General features: G+C 37.6%; 1 protein-coding gene across 3 annotated transcripts in view; it reads right to left on the bottom strand.

Moving 5' to 3' along the window:
* kcnq1.1 (potassium voltage-gated channel, KQT-like subfamily, member 1.1) overlaps positions 1-6,921 on the bottom strand; it is a 33,907-nt gene extending 26,986 nt beyond the window's left edge. For all 3 annotated transcript variants that reach the window (XM_042728181.1, XM_042728183.1, XM_042728182.1), the window contains exons 1-2: positions 6,361-6,921; positions 1,556-1,646 (exon numbers count right to left, since the gene is read on the bottom strand). In XM_042728181.1, coding sequence (XP_042584115.1) covers positions 1,556-1,646; positions 6,361-6,656 — 387 coding nt within the window. In that variant the 5' untranslated portion in view covers positions 6,657-6,921. The remainder of the gene's footprint in view (positions 1-1,555; positions 1,647-6,360) is intronic.
* Between the last annotated feature and the right edge of the window lie 12,453 nt (positions 6,922-19,374).

Here is a 19,374-nt window from a genome sequence, read left to right as displayed (position 1 = left end):
CAACACCTGTTGTAAGCTTGGTTAAGCTCAGAGCTGCTGTAGCCAGATAGCTAATCCAAAAGAGCCTTTTCTGCACCAAGCCCTAGATTGTGGATTTAACTTGTGATGCGAGGCATCAGCTAATGAACACAGCGCATAGATTTAATCCCATTAGCCGGTGGTCGGATTGACCTCTGACATGCAGTCACTAGTTATAATCTCTATCCCTCCTTTTCTCCTTTTCCTGCCAGCCTTAGACAATTGATTCTCTTTTGTCTCTGTTCTTCGACCTGTAAACAGGCAGTGTAAGCTTGCAAACAGGCATATTGCATGCTGGGAAATATTGATTAATCTAGACATATGGCATCGAAGCTCCGGTCCTTTGAAACAAAAGCTAGCTATTGTTTTTGAATCTGGTATTGATTATGTTCATATTTAACATAGCCTCTGTCAGGAGGAAATGCTTCGATGAGCACAATAATTACTTGACAGTCTGTGATCTGAATATTGATCAAAACAAAGCCTCAGATGCGCTAACAAGGCCTGAAGCAATTAATGCTTAGCAGAAACACTGCCATGGATTATTGAACAAAGTAAACAGAATGATTTAAGAGTGCCAGCAGCTCAAGCTGCCATTCTAGACAACAGAACACCTTCATCTTCTGTGAACTGAGCTGCATCTGTGATATAGACTTTGTAGTGTCAGTTACAATACTGAGAGTATTACCAGGCCTTAAATTCATCAAGGCAGTGGTTCTCAAAATGAAGTGTAAGATGAATGCCCACGTTCTCTAATTGAATTCACTTTTGCACATTTAAATATGCCATGTACCCAATTTCATATTCCCTTTCTCCTTCTAATTGTGTTGACTGGCCAGCTTTGAAGGAAGAGAAAATAATTATTAGTAAATAAATAACAACTTTTCCTCACAACATATGACTTCAAAAGAACTGGAATACAGGGCACAGATAGTTTATTATATTTTTAGACTTTTGGAGCTTGACAGTTACAATCTTCCCATCTATCATTCTTGTGTTCCACAGATTAAAAATAAGTAAATGATGACAGTTTACATTTTTGGGAGAATTTGTTTCCTTTAATGTTGCTCTAATGATAAATTACATGAGTGTTTCCTTTTCCTACATTAGATGGGGGCAAAAGTCATTCCAGTTTCAAGAAGGAAGTAGCCAAAAGTGTAAATCTACCGCATCAAATTACATGAAAAGTGATGAATTGCTGCCCTCTGCTGGACAAGGCCGATGGCAGCAGACATTCTGGAGAACAAGCTAAACAATGAGCTGCATGCAAATGTTAACATTATCAATACCATATTCAAAAACACTAGCTGCTTTTGGGTCCATGGTCCAGATCCCAATGCCATATGTCCAGATTAGTTAATGATCCCTATGCATTATGCCTGTTTTCTACGTATGCTACCCGCTTACAGTTCAAGAAACTGGGACATCAGTTATCCAAGGTCACCAGGTATATATATATATTTTATTAGGCAGCAAAATTATTTAGATTCATTGAACAATATTTAACACACTGTACGTTTAAAGCATTGAGACTCACCACCCAGAATAGTGTTTTATTAGCCAGTGTTTGATACTCATCAATGGTGGACAGCACACTGAGGATCAGGCAAGAAAGCACAATAAGGAATCTGTAGAGAGAAAGGAAGATGTGTCATTTTAAAATGTATAATAATAATAATAATCAAATATTTCAGATTTTTCAGAGAACAATCAAAAGTAAACATTACATATAATGTTTGCGAAAAGATAAATGGAATGTTCCCATAACCAAGAAAATATATTTTTTAAAACATTTGAAAAATAACTGGACATTTTGAATGTTCAGAGAAGTCATCAAAACATTCTTAGAACATATTTTTGTTAGCTGGAATGAGCCTGAACATATCCGTTTAAGAAATGTATCTTTTCTCATATTCACTGACTAAATTACTCTATTCTAAGAAATCAGATTTCTTTTGAGAAAGAGAAAGAGAGAGAGAGAGAGAGAGAGAGAGAACAATATTGCATGTGTTGTAAAGGGTACAGATTGATTTCTAAGCCCCTGTAACAAGGTCAAGGTCATCGTGTGCTCTCAGTCTAAACAAAACAAAGGCTTTGATGTAACTCCTGAGACAAAAGAAAAAGTTCTTCTTTTGGTGAGAAAAGAGAGATGCTCACAGATAGCTCTGCGATTAATCTGACAGAACAAATCCTACAAACAACATGATTTCTCACGTGCTTAAACTTAATAAGTAATCAGTCTAACAGCATATGAAGGAGTGCAACAAACAGCTTTTTGGTATATAAAGATGTTATTGATTAATTAAGAAAAAAATTAATCTCATAATTAAAAATGTATGTTAATCTAAACTAATACGCAGCAACAGCACAATATGCAGTACATGCTTTGTTAATTTGTAAATGCTGTTTCTCAGTGTTTGTTTTTTGGACTGATGCTTAACCCATTACAACAGCTTTATCAGCTCAATAATTCATCAGTCTGACTGCATTAATAATAAAAATGAAACACCAAGAGGTATGAAACCCAGCTGCCGCAGACAAACAGTGCCCAGCTGTTGCCTGTCATCACAAATTCAGAGGGAGGGGCCAGAAATGTAAGTAAACATACAATCATAACCTTGGGGTAAGATGGCTGCCTGACAAATATCTATCTGATTATGTAATCATTATTGCTGTATGACCTTGAACCTGCCGCAAACAGTCTGTGAGAGAAGTTATATATCAATAAACATGCCGCAGGCTATCGTGCAATGCAACAAATAATTGATCTACCAATCCAAGGTGGTTAGTCAGGGATGATAAACACACCAAACGATTGTGTTGCTTACAGCAATTAGAAGTAAAAATCAACAGAAAATAATCAGAGCAATGAGAAATAGTATTTTGACGAGTGGAGCTAAACAGAATTAAATATGCAGCTGGCTATTTTAACTATTCATACCTGCAGAAGCCACTGAAATTTGTAGTATTTAACCAAGTGAAAAGGAAAGTCTGGGAAAACAATGCAACAGACAGAATTAATCGATGTGTGTGCAAACTGCGCTAAAGACTGCCACTCTCAAATCAGGCTGTTCAACCACAGTTGTTGCTGAATCCAATGAACCAAAACTGGGTACATTCTTGTCTGCAAACTAGTATTTATCAAATCTGTCAAATTCAAAATGCCTTTCAAATTCCAGTTCAATTACAACTGAATTTGAATTGAGGTAGAAATTAGATTCTTCAGTGAAGAAATTCATATAATCATTTTTAACCAGAAAAGTCAAACTTGCCAATACAAACTTAGAATTTTGGCTTAATACAGCCTTGTTTCAAAGTTCTGAAATACTTTTAAAAACCTTGAAGATTGAGGGTTTGAAATATCTAGATTCACAGACAGGCAAGCAAGCAGATGGCAGATACAGATAGATTCCCACACAGACAGACAGACAGACAGACAGACGATAGATAGATAGATAGATAGATAGATAGATAGATAGATAGATAGATAGATAGATAGATAGATAGATAGATAGATAGATAGAAATAATTATGCACAAAGATGGACAGATAGATACAGAAATAGTTACAAAGACAGGAAGAAAGACAGACAGACAGATGAACGGATAGGCAGGCGGACGGACGGACAGATGGACAGACATGCAGACGGATGGACAGGCAGACAGAGACAGACAGACAGATAGGCAGGCAGACGGACAGATGGAGAGACATGCAGACAGAGAGACAGACAGACAGACAGACAGACAGATAGATAAATTCTACATTTGAATTAATCTATTCATCTATTCATCATTTGAACATTTTAAATGAATTCTATATAGTGTGATTAACTCAGTTGTTTCTACCTTTCTTCTCTGTTGTGCTTAGTAAAGACTGCATGACATTGAGGGACATTTCACTCACATATACTGCTGGGCAGATAACAATAACAATGTACGGCATACAATTACTAGTTTTTCCAACTGCATGTGCACATGTACACAAACAAGGGTCACGCTTTGAAAAGTGCCTTTCGTTCCCCCATGGCTTTGCAGGCTTTGAAGCAGTGATAAGCTTGTGCACATTCTTGGCTAACATAGCCTGCCTCCTACACTCACACAACAAAAGAACACTTCCGTATTCAGGCGAGACTCTTCAATTTCCTGCTGCAGCTAACAGTGTGGTCAAGTGGTCGACTACTGCTCAAGGCCCTGGGCTAGTAATGCAACAGGTGGGGATGAATTATGCATTGAGGAGCCCAGAGAGCCCAGATGTTCCCTTAAGCGATGCAATTAACCTCAATTTGTTCTATAGGGACCATCACAATATAAGTACACCATAAATCACTTTGAATAAAATGCATGTGCTACATGACAAGCCACCAGTTAATTACAGACTAACCCCCAACCCTCGGCCACATGCTCATCATTCTTACAAACGCATTAAACCAAGTATCAGTCAAACGATCCACAATTAGTAAAGCCGTTAACACAGTTTCTGCAGGACGATGCCGCATCTGACACCCTCACACAGTTTGATTCCCATGTTCTCCTGGCATCTCTACACAACACCACTGAGTCACAGGGTTACCAAACCCACAGGGCCCCTGCTGAACAGAGTCACCTCTGCAGCCAAGTTTAGCCGCCCGCTATCACCTCCTCTCCTTCTAGAGATACCATGAAAGGTCCAATGAGTTCAGTCATTTTGAGAAGTACAAAACAACCACATTCTGCTGCAAAGCATCCTTTTAGGTTATTCGTTACTAGGGGTTGAACAACTTCTGATTTTTTAAAGTCAACTTTTATGTGATGAAAGTCGAGTCTAAGTCGACTAATCGCTGATGATTTCAGTAATTAACAAATAAGTCTGGAGCTGTGACAAACACCTTGTGCACAGCTATGGCATATGACACAATGCTGCCCACATGGCTTTTGCTCCTATAACAGCTCATTTTTATCAGTTCTTTTGTCTTTGAGTCATTATATTTCTCACAGATTTCTGCTTGTTCTAAATCAGATACAGATAAAGTAGCTCAGTAAAGATTAGATTCATATGAAAGCATTAGTGAAAGCGATTGCGTGTGTGAATTAATTCTACCTGGCAGCATCTCTCTACTAGTATTGAAGCTGTGGGATTTAGTTAATAAGAAATATATGCTTGAACTTTTCAGTTTCTAACCTATTTTATTGAGAAATCACAGAACAGTGTTGACAATACATTTCCACGCTGAATGATTCTGTGCACTCACGATCTGCACGTGATGTACGATCTAATGTCTGTAGCCTATGTGTGTGCATACGGTGCAGCAGCGTATTAGATTAGAACAGTTATTAATTTACCTGTACAATAAGCTGTTTAAAACGTGCATTCTCCCATTCAATTTTGAGCATCCAGTAATATAATCACACATTTTGTGGAGCTTTCGAAGTATGCATTTATTTGTCATTTTAACTGTTTGGAAACGGAGCATAAATGTGGAAGTCCTTCAAAGATTTCTTATCCTGTTGCGCCCTCTATAGGACCAGAAACTAGTGGACATCATGGCAGAGCATTGAAGTCGACTAGTCGATTAGTCGGTGCAACCCCTATTCATTACACTGTAAAGATGATCTTAGATCAAGTACTAGACACTGTCAGCGATTGCAATAATTTTTGTTTACTTGCTATTCCAAAATTCTTGCAATTGACAGAATATCAAATAATGCATCTTAAAGCAGCTTCAATATTACAGTATAATCAGATTTTTTTTAACACTTTCTGCTTTTACTTTTTTATTAAGTGTAGTGAAGATATAAACACAAGGCTTAGCAAGAGGATTGGGATAAGGATATAATATGCTTTTTCTGTGCACAGGCCACTACACCACAATTCTTTCAACATTTTCTTACTTTTAAAATCAAACCAATTAGTTGGATTGATGCATGTTTTGAGTTTAAATAAAATAGTTTATTTCCATTTTATTTCCATTTTTCCAGTGAATCACTTCATACAACAGTTATTTAATATTTAAAACCTTCACATAATAAATAAATAAATAAATAAAATAACAGTGAGTTCTATGTACAACTCAATAATAGTCTAAATGGCATAAATTGCAATAAATTAATTATTCATTGTTTTGGAAGATAACTTATTTTCTGTATGAAAGTCTGCAATAAATGGAAAATAATTTTATGCAGGATGAAAAGTGACCACGAACAATCATCTTGCATAACACTGTACTCTTATCAAACATTAATAAAAGCAGTTTCTCTTGCAACAATAAACCTTTTTTTTTTTTGAATACATATTTCTGAATAGGAAAACATTTTGATGTTGTAGACTATTTCTCATCCTCTAAAACAATCAGAGTTAAATACTCACACTGTAAAATGATACACAAAGCATTTCCAACCCGATGGTCTCTCCAAAAAATTATATACACGTCCTTGAAAGTAGGATCTAGAGAGAGTGGGACGGGTGGCGCTGTACACGGACATGCGGGGATGGAGGTGAGATGCCTGGCGTTGAGTGATCACTGCCGGCTCCGCGGACGCCGAGGGACTCCTGCCGAACCACAAGCTCTCATTTCGCATGTGCAGAGCTTCGCTCATCTCCAGTTCTGTAGGTCCAAAAGTCCACGAAGACTCTGTCGCTGTACTGTGAGGTGGAGAGGTCATGCTGCTACTGAGAAGAGACTTTCACAGATGATCTCTCACCCAGTTCAAAACTACACCAGCTTCTGGTGTGACGGCAACTTGGCTTAGGTTGGTTTTATCCTTTGCTTCGCCTGCGCTCAAAAAAGCAAAACGCACTTTTTGCATTGCTTCATTGGTGTTTCGGGATGAGCAGCAGCATCTGAGAGAGAAGTGCAGCTGGCTGGACAGGAGGCAGGCAGCATAACGGCATCAGCAGCGGTACTTGACTGTTCAGTGCATAAATACTCATAACTCAAAAGTGAGTGACGTACCAGGAAGCACATAGCCACATGCCATTGCCAACAAAGGTAAATCATGGATTTTTGTTTCAAATAAGTCAATATCAATATTACAATTGTATAAACTGAATTCTACGAAATAAATGCTCAATAAATATTAATAAATATATAAAGTTTTTTTTTGTATTAAATAGTAACATTTATAAACAAAATAAATAGCAAACACAATATTCCAAAGTAAAGTTGAGGTCAAAAATTTTAAATCCTTTAGCATCTATAAAATGTTAATTATTTTACCAAAATAAGAGGGATCATACAAAATGCATGTTATTGTTTATTTAGTACTGACCTGAATAAGATATTTCACATAAAAGATTGGTTTACATAAGATAAAATAATAGTTGAATTTATAAAAATGATCCCATTCAAAAGTTTACATCACATTTATTCTCAATACAGTGTTCTTACCTGAATTATTATTATTATTATTATTTTATTTTTATTTAACGATAGCTAGTTGTTCATGAGTCCCTTGTTTACCCTGAACAGTTAAACTGCCTGCTGTTCTTCAGAAAAATCTTTCAGGTCCCACAAATTCTTTGGTTTTCCAGCATTTTTGTGTATTTGAAACCTTTCCAACAATGATTTTGAGATCTTTTCACACTGAGTACAACTGAGAGACTCATATGCATTACACAAGGTTCAAATGCTCACTGATACTCCAGAAGGAAAAAAAAAGATGCATCAAGAGCTAGGGGGTGAAAACTTTTGAGATGCATCTTTTCACACTGAGGACAACTGAGGGACTCATATGCAACTATTACTATGCTACAGATTGCGTTTGATGCCACACACCAGCATTAACCAAAAGACTTTAATGGATTCATTAAGAATGTGATGGAGAAAAAAAAATGGATAAAAAGTATAAAACAAAAGACTGAAACTTTGGTGTGAAATCACAGCAGGTAGTAGCAGACTTCAGGCATCAATGCAGTTGTCAGCATAAAGTCACAATTTCTGGTATTATTGGAATAAATGAGAGCCAGCTGAACATAAACCAAAAATGAACCTTAAACCCCAAGGCAATTTGTCAAAAGAAATAAAACTGTTAGGGAGTATTTGTGTTTGGAAAAAGGTGAAGGTGCAGTTTCATTCAGTATGACCTTGAATTGGTGCCTCACCTTGAGAACTCAGGAAGGTATTGATTCACTGAGACGCAGGTTTCAAATACTGTCATGTGGCAGTGAAGTGATGACAGATACTGTTGTCAAGTAGATATTAAGATAGGCCAGAGTGAGATGTAGGTAGAGATCATCTGAACATAGGGTAGCTTATCCTCAAATGCTTTCAGCACAGCAGACAATGGCTAGACTTGCTATAAGGTCAGATAAATTTATGATTTAGTTTCAGTTGATGCTATAGAGGAATCCCTGTGGTGCTTTTTCAGAGTTACCAAAGAATGACTTTGAAGAAAATCATCTGTATTGGTGTTTCTAGTTGTGCCATGAAAAAAAGAGAGAAAACTAGAAACATACCTTTTGTGTAGGAGATATCTGAGTCCCGTTTGAGTCCGACTTGATAGACTCACTTTTTTGTAGTCACCAAAGCCTGAGTCTTGCACCACACAGACTGATCTCTGAAAAACCTGTATTTGTAGGATTATCTTTAGATGCATTGTTATTAAGGTTTACCTGGATGTATTAAAAGTGATGCAAGGATTGACTTTTGGTTTATTTAAGCACATTCATGTTTGCAGTCCCCCTATATTTAATAAATAAAGATCATCAATGTGGCATGAACTTGATTATAAAAACTTCAGCTGCTGTGTCTTACAATATACAGCAGAGAGCAGCATTTTCACTGACCTCTCCTCCCTCCCTTGTCAAAACAGCAAAACACTATCAGATCTTACATTTCATTTGATCTCCTACTCTTCTGGCTTGCTCTGTTTGAGTTGACACCTAGCTGCTTAAAGTGAATAATAATAATTATTAGAGTGGCATCACTGAAAACAGCATATGCCTTCATAGGCCTAAAAATATAGCAAGAAACAAAGTAAATCCTAAATGCTATATTCTTTATGTAAAAATACAGCCTTCCTGAACATTTTTTCCCCATACGGAACAGGAAGAAATGAACATTAATAAATGGGTTACTCACATACTGTATGCTCTTTATACACACAGGCTCTAGATGGTTTTATTGCTGTAAAGAAAAAATAAATTCACCTTGTGTTTTATTCCCAAAATGCTGCAAGAGTAACCTGTTACTGATCATTTTTAGAAGTGCTTATATGACTTGCACTTGACAACACTGTGAAAAATCAAGCCACCTCTAATGTTATTTGTCAAACTTGGTATGCTCCTTGCTGTGAAGAAATCGCTTCACGAGCCTTGCCAGCGCAACCTTCCTCTTAGAAGTTCTTAGCACAAATGGTCTCAATGTCTCTCAGCAGCAGGAGCTTTTTTCCCTGGCTTGCTACATTCTGAATTTTTTGTAGGAACTTTTCCTCTCCTACTTTTTGACCCCAAGGACAGAACATCAGTAATTGTAGCTAGAATGGTGATGTAAGTCTCTTTGACTTCAACGCAGGCTGTAAGCTTTAATTAGACCCATCTGCTACTTGGATCCTCCCTCCACAGAGCCCTCTAATGGAGGTAAACGGAGGTATTGGATCTAAATGGCAGAATATGGATCTGTAATGATCCATTTTGCTTGAGAGACAGGGAAGAATGACTATTTTTGTCTTTTATGTGGTTTGTTTTGATGTTTGGAGCAGATGCTAGTTCTACCTATGACTCCCTGCTGAAGAAAAGAGCTGGCTGGTGAAATGTCACGAACACTTTCTTTATATGGTGGATTTAATGCAATGCTTTTGAGCACCAACCATACAATGAACTGTATCATAAAGCACCTATTGGGGTGCCTATTGATTGAGCCCTGCAGAGCTCAAATTCATTATAGCTGGAGAGGCTTTTGATAAATTTTTTTATATATTGCCTAGAAAAGTGCTTCTTTCAAACTGAGTAGACTGTCGATTCTCAAAAACACGAAATTAACCATTGCCAACCCTCAAGCGTGGTTACCTCGCTTCACTCCATCACACTCTGAGGGAGTAAACCCCTCGCTTTGCACCACTTTGTAAGCATGAGTGTGTGTGGATGTTCTGCGGGAGTCTAAGGTAAAGTGGGGCTGCATTGAGCTCCTGCTCAGTGAAGTGAGAAGAAGAAAAAAAAAAATCACTGGATATTTTTATCCACATTGCTGGATTTAAACAACTGGAATGGGCTGGAAGTGAATGTTGAGTGTCTTCATGAGATAAAGAGGTTTTGTTATAACTGATGAATGCCCAAGAGTATCTTTGATCAAGCTGGTGGGTTACCAACAGATCTCCTGTCCTGGGAAGAACAAGTATATTTTCTTGGGAATTCAATAGTGTCTGCCTTTTATGCCTAAATTCATTGATCTTCAATGCATTTCATGTCAAGCATGTCAGCGATTGGCTGGGATGAAGTCCCCGGGGTGGTCCGTGAACCTGTATAAAACCTTGAACAGGTACTGATTGAAAAGAGGGATTCACTGCTGACATCAGGAATACTAATGCAGTACAAGGTTTTTTACACCTGAGATGAATTGGAACAGAATAGCTCTTCTGCTATTTGGCCCTTGCTTGTCTATCTCGTGGAGTGTAAGTGCTTTCACCTCTCCTCACCTCTCAAATGTTGTCGAAGCAATATACATCCAGACTAATGGCTTATAAACGCTCTTGTACCGGCAAATCACCGTGTTCGAAGAAAGTGTACATTGGGGAAAAAAGCACAAAAGATGGTGACAAGTGAGTGTCTGGAAAGAAGTTGCATGGTGTCTCAGACCATTGCAAAAAAATCAATTAAAGGTGTCATAGAATGAAGGTGTTTGAACACAGCTCTGTGGCCGCAGTGTGTGAAAACAACCAGCCTATAAAGGTAAAAATCCACCCACTCATTGTTTTATAATCCCAATAAATCATAAACAGTCTCTCCACATGAGCAGTTCCAGGTTTCTCACTACTATGACGTCATACTCGGCCATTTGTGATGCTCTCTGTCCTATTGGCATATACACAGCCCTGAGTGAGAAGCTGTGGTCCGCCATTACTGTTTTCTTGCTGTAGCTGCTGGAGATACAATGTCAGTGCCAAAGAGCCATTAAAAGTGTTCATAGACCGCAGAGAACACTGTGGTTAAATATAATTTTTGAAGGAAATGTCCAGAGAAAAAAACTGAAAAGTCCCATACGTTTGTGCTAAAATTTTACACCGGACTACCTCACAAACGAGGGTCAGTTCAGTGCTGGAGTTGTGCAAAGATTGCTTCTGCAAGGGGGATCGATACCAACACTTTGTGCGCAAACGTCCAGGCTCCAGACAAAGTAAGCATCACGAATAATATTTTGTTTTCCAAAAGAGCTTCTTGGCTCTCTGTAAGGCTAATGTTGCTAAAGGTACTATTGTCTCTCCCTGTTTTCACTAATGCTGCCTTCACGTGCTACCAGAATGACCGTAAATAGGAATGTGGTAGTTAAAAATTGCATTTGGAAGCAATGTGAGGTTAGTAACACGGTCACCAATCAGTTAAACCGTAACACCGGTGGTATGGCTGCCAGTATGAGCTCTTGAAGCTCCGCACTCTTCTGAAAAGGGAGGCGGGAGCATCAGCTCATTTTCATTTAAAGTGGACATACACATAAACAGCGTGTTTTGGCTCATACCCTAAAAGTGGCAATTTCAACAAGCTATAAAAAAAATTATGTGTGGGGTATTTTGAGATAAATCTTCACATACACACTCTGGGGACATCAGAGAACAATTTAAAGTATTGTATCAATGCATTCTATTGCACCTTTAAATAAAATGTAATGCAAATAAGTGCTTTTTCTGTGAATCCATTACAGACTGTTTTTAGAACCTCTAGCAGTAAAATGTTTTTTAAACTTCATAACATTTACCAAAAAAAAGTAACACTTTAGATTAAGCTTTACTGACAGTAGTTAATGTAATAGCTAATAGCATGAAATGATGAAAAATAGTTTTAAACCTAATCTTAACAGTTGCACTAATCTTTGTTAATGTAACGTTTAATATTAATATGTATATTAATTTGTCTCTCTATACAGTCTATAGGCCTATATATAATTGGTATTAATAAATTAATATATAATAATGCATATTTAATATTTAAAGTTGTATAAAATAGGTTAATGTATTATAAATAAATGTGAATAGTTGATAATAAAAATGAACAATACTATTATGAACAAATATGAATAATTAATATGAACAATAGTGCATTTATAAATTAGCATTAATGTAGATTAATAAATTTAGTGAATATAAATTAATTGTACGCATTAACTAATCCCAACCAATTTAACCTTATTATAAAGTGTAATCTTTAACTGTTATATGAATAAATAAACATCTAATGGGATTCATATTGCTCTAAACCAGCTGCACGTTTGGTGTGAGATATCACAGCATGTGTATCATTTGTGTTGCTATGCTTTGGTCCATTTTTAGGCTCGGTCTAAATGGTTTCCAGTATTTGGTTCCATTGATTTTTCTATCCCAAAGATACTATGTTTAGACTCACTGTAAAAGTATCTTCGGTTACTTTATGAGTAAGTGCTCCTTTGGTGGTGTTTCACACACACATATGTACCAGGACACATTTATGTTGACAGGACGACAGGGGCTCTTCACCTCCCAAGAGCTAAGAAATAGAAGAGTTCACCATTTTGTGACATCACGCAGTAATGGTTGAAGAGAGGAAAGGATAGGTTGGTGAGTCACTCTTTCCCTCCAAGACACTTTTTATTCCATGCTGTTAAACTAATGGGATCAGCACAGAACTACAGCGACTCTGTTGAATATGCCAGTCTCAGACAGATCAGGGGTACGGCTCTCAGCTCACGCTACTGTCACAGGCGCCGTTGTGCAATGGCACAAAGTGACTTATGGGTCGACAAATGAAACATCACGTCTCATGTGGCTGGGGACGGAATTTTTGCAGAGAGGTGATCAATCATCAGATCCATGCAAATGTAGCCTTTGTTTTGTTTATGCCTCAGGAAATTCAAAATGAGCAACATGTGATGCATAACAATTAAGAGTTACTTTGGATTCTGTTTGTTATGACAACATGTAAACTAATCTGCAAAGGAGGAAACATGGATTCGCACTTCGTTTTCTTCAGAACAAACTGTGAGGAAGGTTAGATACTTTGCACCAGACTCATACGAGGAGGTGGTGGAGAAGAGGATGATGACAAAATAGGAGTTCATAATAAAGAATTCTTCATACCCTCTCCACAGTCTGCTATATCTTGAAGCACCTTTAGCTGTCAGCTTGTGCCAGCCCTCTGCTCTGAGAAGCACTACTGGGAATCCTTCCTGCCTGCTACCATTAGGCTGTACAACGCTGTTTCCTCCTCACGTGCTTCCCCACACATTATTCCTAGTCAGGAGTAATGACATTGAACAAGGTCACTCTTTCCCATGCAAGAACCCATTACCATTAGCGGATAACACATTCATATCTCTCACTCTACGAAATAGTATCTCACTGCATGTTCCATCCTGTTTAATTGCCATAGGAGGATATATACCATGTGTGCTTTACCCCGCTCCTAAATTTCCCGCAGGGATCAATAAAGTACATCTATTCATCTGCCATAGAAGTAAACCTTATATTTTGACAAATGCGCTTGAAATCAACAATGACATCAAACTGAGTTGTCCAGTGTTCTGTGGTCAGCTTATTTTTTTTTCATTTTGGAGAATTTGTAGGAGAAAGGCAAATAACATAAAATATTTAAACAATACCACAAGGCTGTTGTGATATTACAAGAGTGATATTCCTTCTATACAACAAGACATTAATATTGAGAAACCTTCATTCTAGACACAGTATTTCCATTTGCTTTGACTATTTTTTCTCTGCCAATGAAAACTATTTAAAATAAAGCTATGGCAGAATTAAGTGTCTGAATGGATCAATGTTGGGAAAAAATTGGTAGAGTGAATGATTCTATGATTCACTCATAAGTCACTGGTTTCGTACCTGAATGAACCATTGTATTGAATTAATTAATTGAAAAAAAAAGTCACTTGTCGCCACCTACTGGTGTAATGGCGTAACCTGCAGGAAGAGTCACTGAAATTCTCTTTAAAATAATCAGAAAAAAATCACATGTAAACAGATAAAATATATACCCTTTAATAAGACACATGATAAATAAGTTGCAGTAATTTCTTCATTTTTTTAATGATTAGCACGAAAACATGGAGCAACTTAAAAAGGATCTTTTTTTTTTTTTTTTGCCACTTCTGAGAGGGGCAAAAAGAAGTGATCCTGTTTCAAGTGTGAGAGCTAAGCCATGAATGTGATGTCTAGATAAGTTGCCATCAAGGTGATCTTGTGATAAGGGCAAGAATTGACATTTAGCATATGACAGAGTTTGTCATGCTCATTGGCCTTCTGGAGACCTCATTTGAACGTGCCTCTGAAAGTAACTACACACATTTAGATTGAAAACAAGCCTTTGTTCTTCCCCAGCCTAAGCCATGTACATTTTTAAGCTGCAATGTTTATAAGAGAGAATATGTGTGAAGTTTTTACAAAATATGTTTCTGCGTCATCCTGCTGTAGTATTTATACCTACCTTCAATTTTCGATTATAAAAAACCCAGAGTGGCACACTAATGATAATGAGTGAATAGACAGAGTGTGCTCTGTGATGCCCTTTTGCATTCTACACCAGGAAGCCAAAGTGAGCCTGTTCTGATGAATACCAGATGAGCTTTGGCATCTTCAGCATGCAGGCCACTTTAATTAATGCATAAAATGCTCTCTAGTGGTAAAGCAAATTATTTTTGGCAAACCAGTTGCATTACAAACTCTGTGTTTTCCTATTGTTCTGTTTATTAGAGAGCATCAATTATGTTGCTAAAGCCCTAAATGGAGGAAATGACAGATCAACGGGGAAAGGAAACCACAGAGTAAACACAACAAAGGCTGCACTGTTTGCTGAAACCATGATATGTGGCAGTGAATGGTCTCTAGTGCGTTGTGGGGCTCAATTTGAAAGATTCATTGTGGGATATGCCAAAGTGGAGCAGATGAACCTGTCAACAACCCGTAGAAAACCGAAGCAGAATGGTACAAATTTTGCTGGACAGACCCTGAGTTCTGTCAGCCTGTATAGCAACTTCCCACTGACAAAGCTATGCCATGTCACAGATAATGAGAAGAAGATATTCATGGCACTCTGCCTGGGATCACAATCATTGCTTAGAAGGCTTAACTATTGAGAGGCATGAAATGATGTAGGGTTCGGGTCTTCAAGGATTGAAATGGACTAAAATAACACGGTTAGAGAGTCTGAGGGAGACAAAAACTAATAAAAGACAAGTCTCTTTGCTTAGAGGCACAAGAGAGGATTAATGTGGCTTGAAATTTAAAGTCTACTTTTAGAAGGACACACAAAACCTTTACCTGCGTGCCTGTGAAATTAGACCAAAAAGATTGTGCCACACTGGAAAAGAAAGTAATAATAACCGACAAGAATGAAAATGTGCCCGTTTCATGTACACCGCTAATTTAAAGGGGCATTTGAAGTTGAAGCGTGTCATTTTTTTCGATGTTAAAATAGATGTTCCTTTGCTAGCTTAAAACACAGTGACAGCTAGGCTATAACTAAGCCATCTGTAGGTTGAGTTCCCCTGAAAAGTCACCTAAAATCTATCATAAAGCATAGCTCTATTTATACTATGTACCAGCTTGAGGAACATTGCTTCAGCCAGTGCCTTGAGTTTGGCTAAGGGCTCTATGTTTGGATGAACAATGGCAGACAGTGGAAGTGTTTCGGGAAGACTGTTTGAAAAGAATCATTATTTTTCAGTTTCATCATCAGTTTAAAGCTGCCTATTCTCTTTCTCTGGCAAATGGAGAGTTAGTAGGAGCTGCATGGAGTTATGTACATATGGTAATGCCAAATTTTCAGATATGATTTGAGCTTCATGATTTTGAGGTTGTGGTGAAATATTTTAAATGAACTTTTGTGGCTAGATCATATGCAACAAATATACATATTGTAATCAAAACGATGAGCGCAAGTAAGAATTACCAACATTTTCCCACTAAAATGCCATTCTTTAAACACAATGGGCAGTACAATTGCGTCTTTTATTTTGTGTGGATATATATATTTATACATTCATTATTAATTCCCTTTACCATGGTGAAGAAGTGGAGGGTAACGTTTGTTTCAACCAATTTGAAAGTTCCCTGACTGACACTATTTAACAGCAAACTGCAAATGTCCGAGATAGATGATTTTATCATATCAATTTGTGTAAAAATTATTTCTCCATAGCTCAAAAAATTTAAATGTTGAATTTACTTAAAATATTATTCCAAAGAGTTTAGTATGTCAAGCAACTTCAGCCTTATTGTATTTGTTTAAATGTACTCATTGAATCCAAGTTGAACTAATTTATTAAGGTTGTGCTTTTCATATCTTTCAATTACAAAACCTTGAGCTTTTACAGCACATAGCTATTTGTTGAGCGAAAGAGCGGTTATGATGTGTACAGTGCATGACAAATATAATTAATATTTAATATTTGCATTTTACTTATATGGAATTAAAAAGCGCAACTCAAATAATTATAATAATCTATGTTAATGAAAAACAAATAACTCTGTTTCATCATGAACAATGTATTTGTTGAGTAATTACAGCGAAAGGGGATTTAATAAAAATCTACTCTTGTGACTTTCAGTCTGGACTGTGATCCATTTCTCATCGCCATCCGCACAGCAGTGTGAGTGATGAATTTGTCTCTCTCAGACTCTCCAGCACCAGGGGGTAGAATCACTGTCCTCCTTTTCAGCCTGTTACTTTTCACAAGCCTGCTAACAACACTCATGCAATCTCACCGTAATTAAGCGCAGCTCCGAGCACAGCTCTTTGTTCAGCATCTGTATCATGGCACAGGAGAAGGAGGTTTGCCCATGCCTCTTTTCTGTTCAGCTGTCCCTGTGGTGACATCTGCCGCAGTGGAAAAGGCAGAGTGTCTGGTCCCCGCTCTGCTGGAGGACTCTCATTACAGACACCATACTGCTGCTATACCTGGAGGCTGCGTGAGCTATGGAGGCCCCTGCGCTCTCTTTTTCCCCCTGTTCTTCGCTCCCCTTGCTCCCTCTCCCCATCCACACAGAGGGGGTTGTGTCATCTGTGATACACCGCTCAGCTCTGTTGCTTCAGGGCAGAGCCGGAAAACAATGGCGAAGCCTGACAATCAAGTCAAAGACCCCGCAACTGCTGTTGGTTTGCGAGCGTAAACAAGGGACCCTCAAAACTAAGCAGTGGTAATTACGTCTGTCATCTTTATGTGCACTGTTTAAAACCTTAACCAGGGTGAGCTGCTCCCCCAGGCTGACCTCTGACAAACATAGTTTGGCACCAGTAGAGAGTAATGCTCTCAGACAGCTGTTTCCTTCTTTCCAGGGTTTATGCTTTTCCTGCAGAGAGTGATGCTCGACGACAGGGTACACGCATTACATGGGATGAATTATCTAGAAGTTGAATTTGAACTCTAACAGACTGCCTATTTAATATGAGTGCAGATGCGGAACCCAGATAAACAAACATTGATATCAGATAGATGGGTGAATAATAGATAAGCCATTTAATATTAAATGACTTCAATTGGGCTAGAAATTATTTTGCCACGGTATTGCTTTGGCAGGGCCTCTGGAGTGATGCCATTTTCTCACTATTAACTCAGTCATAATTGTCTGTCAAAAAAAGCTGTGTAGTTTTTCAGCTATTTAGAGCCACAATAAATATCTCACCAAAGCTGCATGTATCTGAACAAAAATACAGTAAAAACAAAAAGTAATTTTAATTTATTAATTTGTGATTTAATAATTTATTTGTCATTTATTCCTGTGATGGCAAAGCTACATTTTCAGCAGCCATTACTCCAGCCCTCAGTGTCACACGATCCATCAGAAATCATTCTTATACAGTATGTCTTATTATTATCAATGTTGAAAACCGTGATACATTTTTTTAGGATTATTTAATGTTCAAAAGAACAGCATTTATTTGAAACAGAAATGGATATCAATGAATAAATGTAGCCTATTATTTTTTTTTTTTTTAAATGAGGTATTAATAATATAGTAATACTATTTTGAAACTGTAAAAAGATGGGGTTTTTTTGTGCCAAAGATTTATTTCTTATTATGGTGGATTTTAGAGCATTTATGTGTAATATAATAATAATAAAACAAATATTTCTACATTGCAATTTCTACAGTAATGCCCTTACCCAGCTGGCCTCGCTTTAATTATTAAGAGTATTAAATGGTGTGCCCAAGGGGACAGCGCTTAATTCATTATTATGCTAGCCACATTGTATTATTTGGCACTGTGTGACTTTTGACTCTTTCACTCTTTGATTGGAGTGATGTTTCTTTTCTCCTTTCCCCTGTTTCTGAAAGTATGGATATATTTGCAGGCCTGCGAGTGGCTACTTGTACAGTATATTTACCACCAACCAAGAACCAGATGTTTCACCTTGTCAAATCTGAGCTTTCCCTTATGCCAAGCCATCTCTAATGCAGGATGTCACCTTTGAAATGGAACATTTTGACTTAGCGCCCATGTTTTCAATTGAACTTACACTAGATTAATTGCATGGACGGTCCCCATGGAGCAACTTAGCTATAAGTGCTTTTCTCAAGGACATATTGACGGCAGAGATGGATTGTGATGTCAGTAACCCTCCAGTTGCTGGCTCCCTCCCATTACCCAGCAGGGGAGATCTGTTTACAAGAGCCAGTCCAGATCTGTAATTTCTAGGCTATGACTATCTCTATCATTCCCTTTATTAATGATACCTGAAAGTAGAGTTCTTTATATCCATATACCTTAGAATGTGCACATGTGAGTGATGAGACTCATGCAAATCAGCCGCTCCTGCCAAACCCCTTGTGAAAACATTAGAAAAAAACTGATCTACCATGACAAACAACTCTAGTCAGTTCTTGGCTGTTTCCTTGAACTGTTGGAACTCCCACACTGCAGGCCAATCATTATCTATTACATGACTTATGAAACACATCTAGGACACTGCTACATATTTGGACTTCAGCCCTTCAACCCAAATAAAATCCATTCTCCTAAGTATTACTTAAAACATCCATTAACAGAATTTTGTACTAATTTTTAATGTACATTTTCCACTATCATAACAGCCTAACAGAACTGCCTTTTCCTAAGCATTCCAGACAAACTGTCAGTGGTAACACTTTACTTGAAGCTTTTATAGAATGCATTATAAAAGTAGTTTTCATTAAATAATTATGCATTGCAATGCACCTTGTAATGCATCTTATAATTGTGATCCCA

The sequence above is a fragment of the Cyprinus carpio genome, chromosome B7 (genome assembly GCF_018340385.1).
Source record: "Cyprinus carpio isolate SPL01 chromosome B7, ASM1834038v1, whole genome shotgun sequence".
In the NCBI taxonomy this organism is placed as follows: domain Eukaryota; kingdom Metazoa; phylum Chordata; class Actinopteri; order Cypriniformes; family Cyprinidae; genus Cyprinus; species Cyprinus carpio.
Note: the sequence above shows the minus strand (reverse complement) of the source record. Positions and strands in the feature narration are given on the sequence as shown.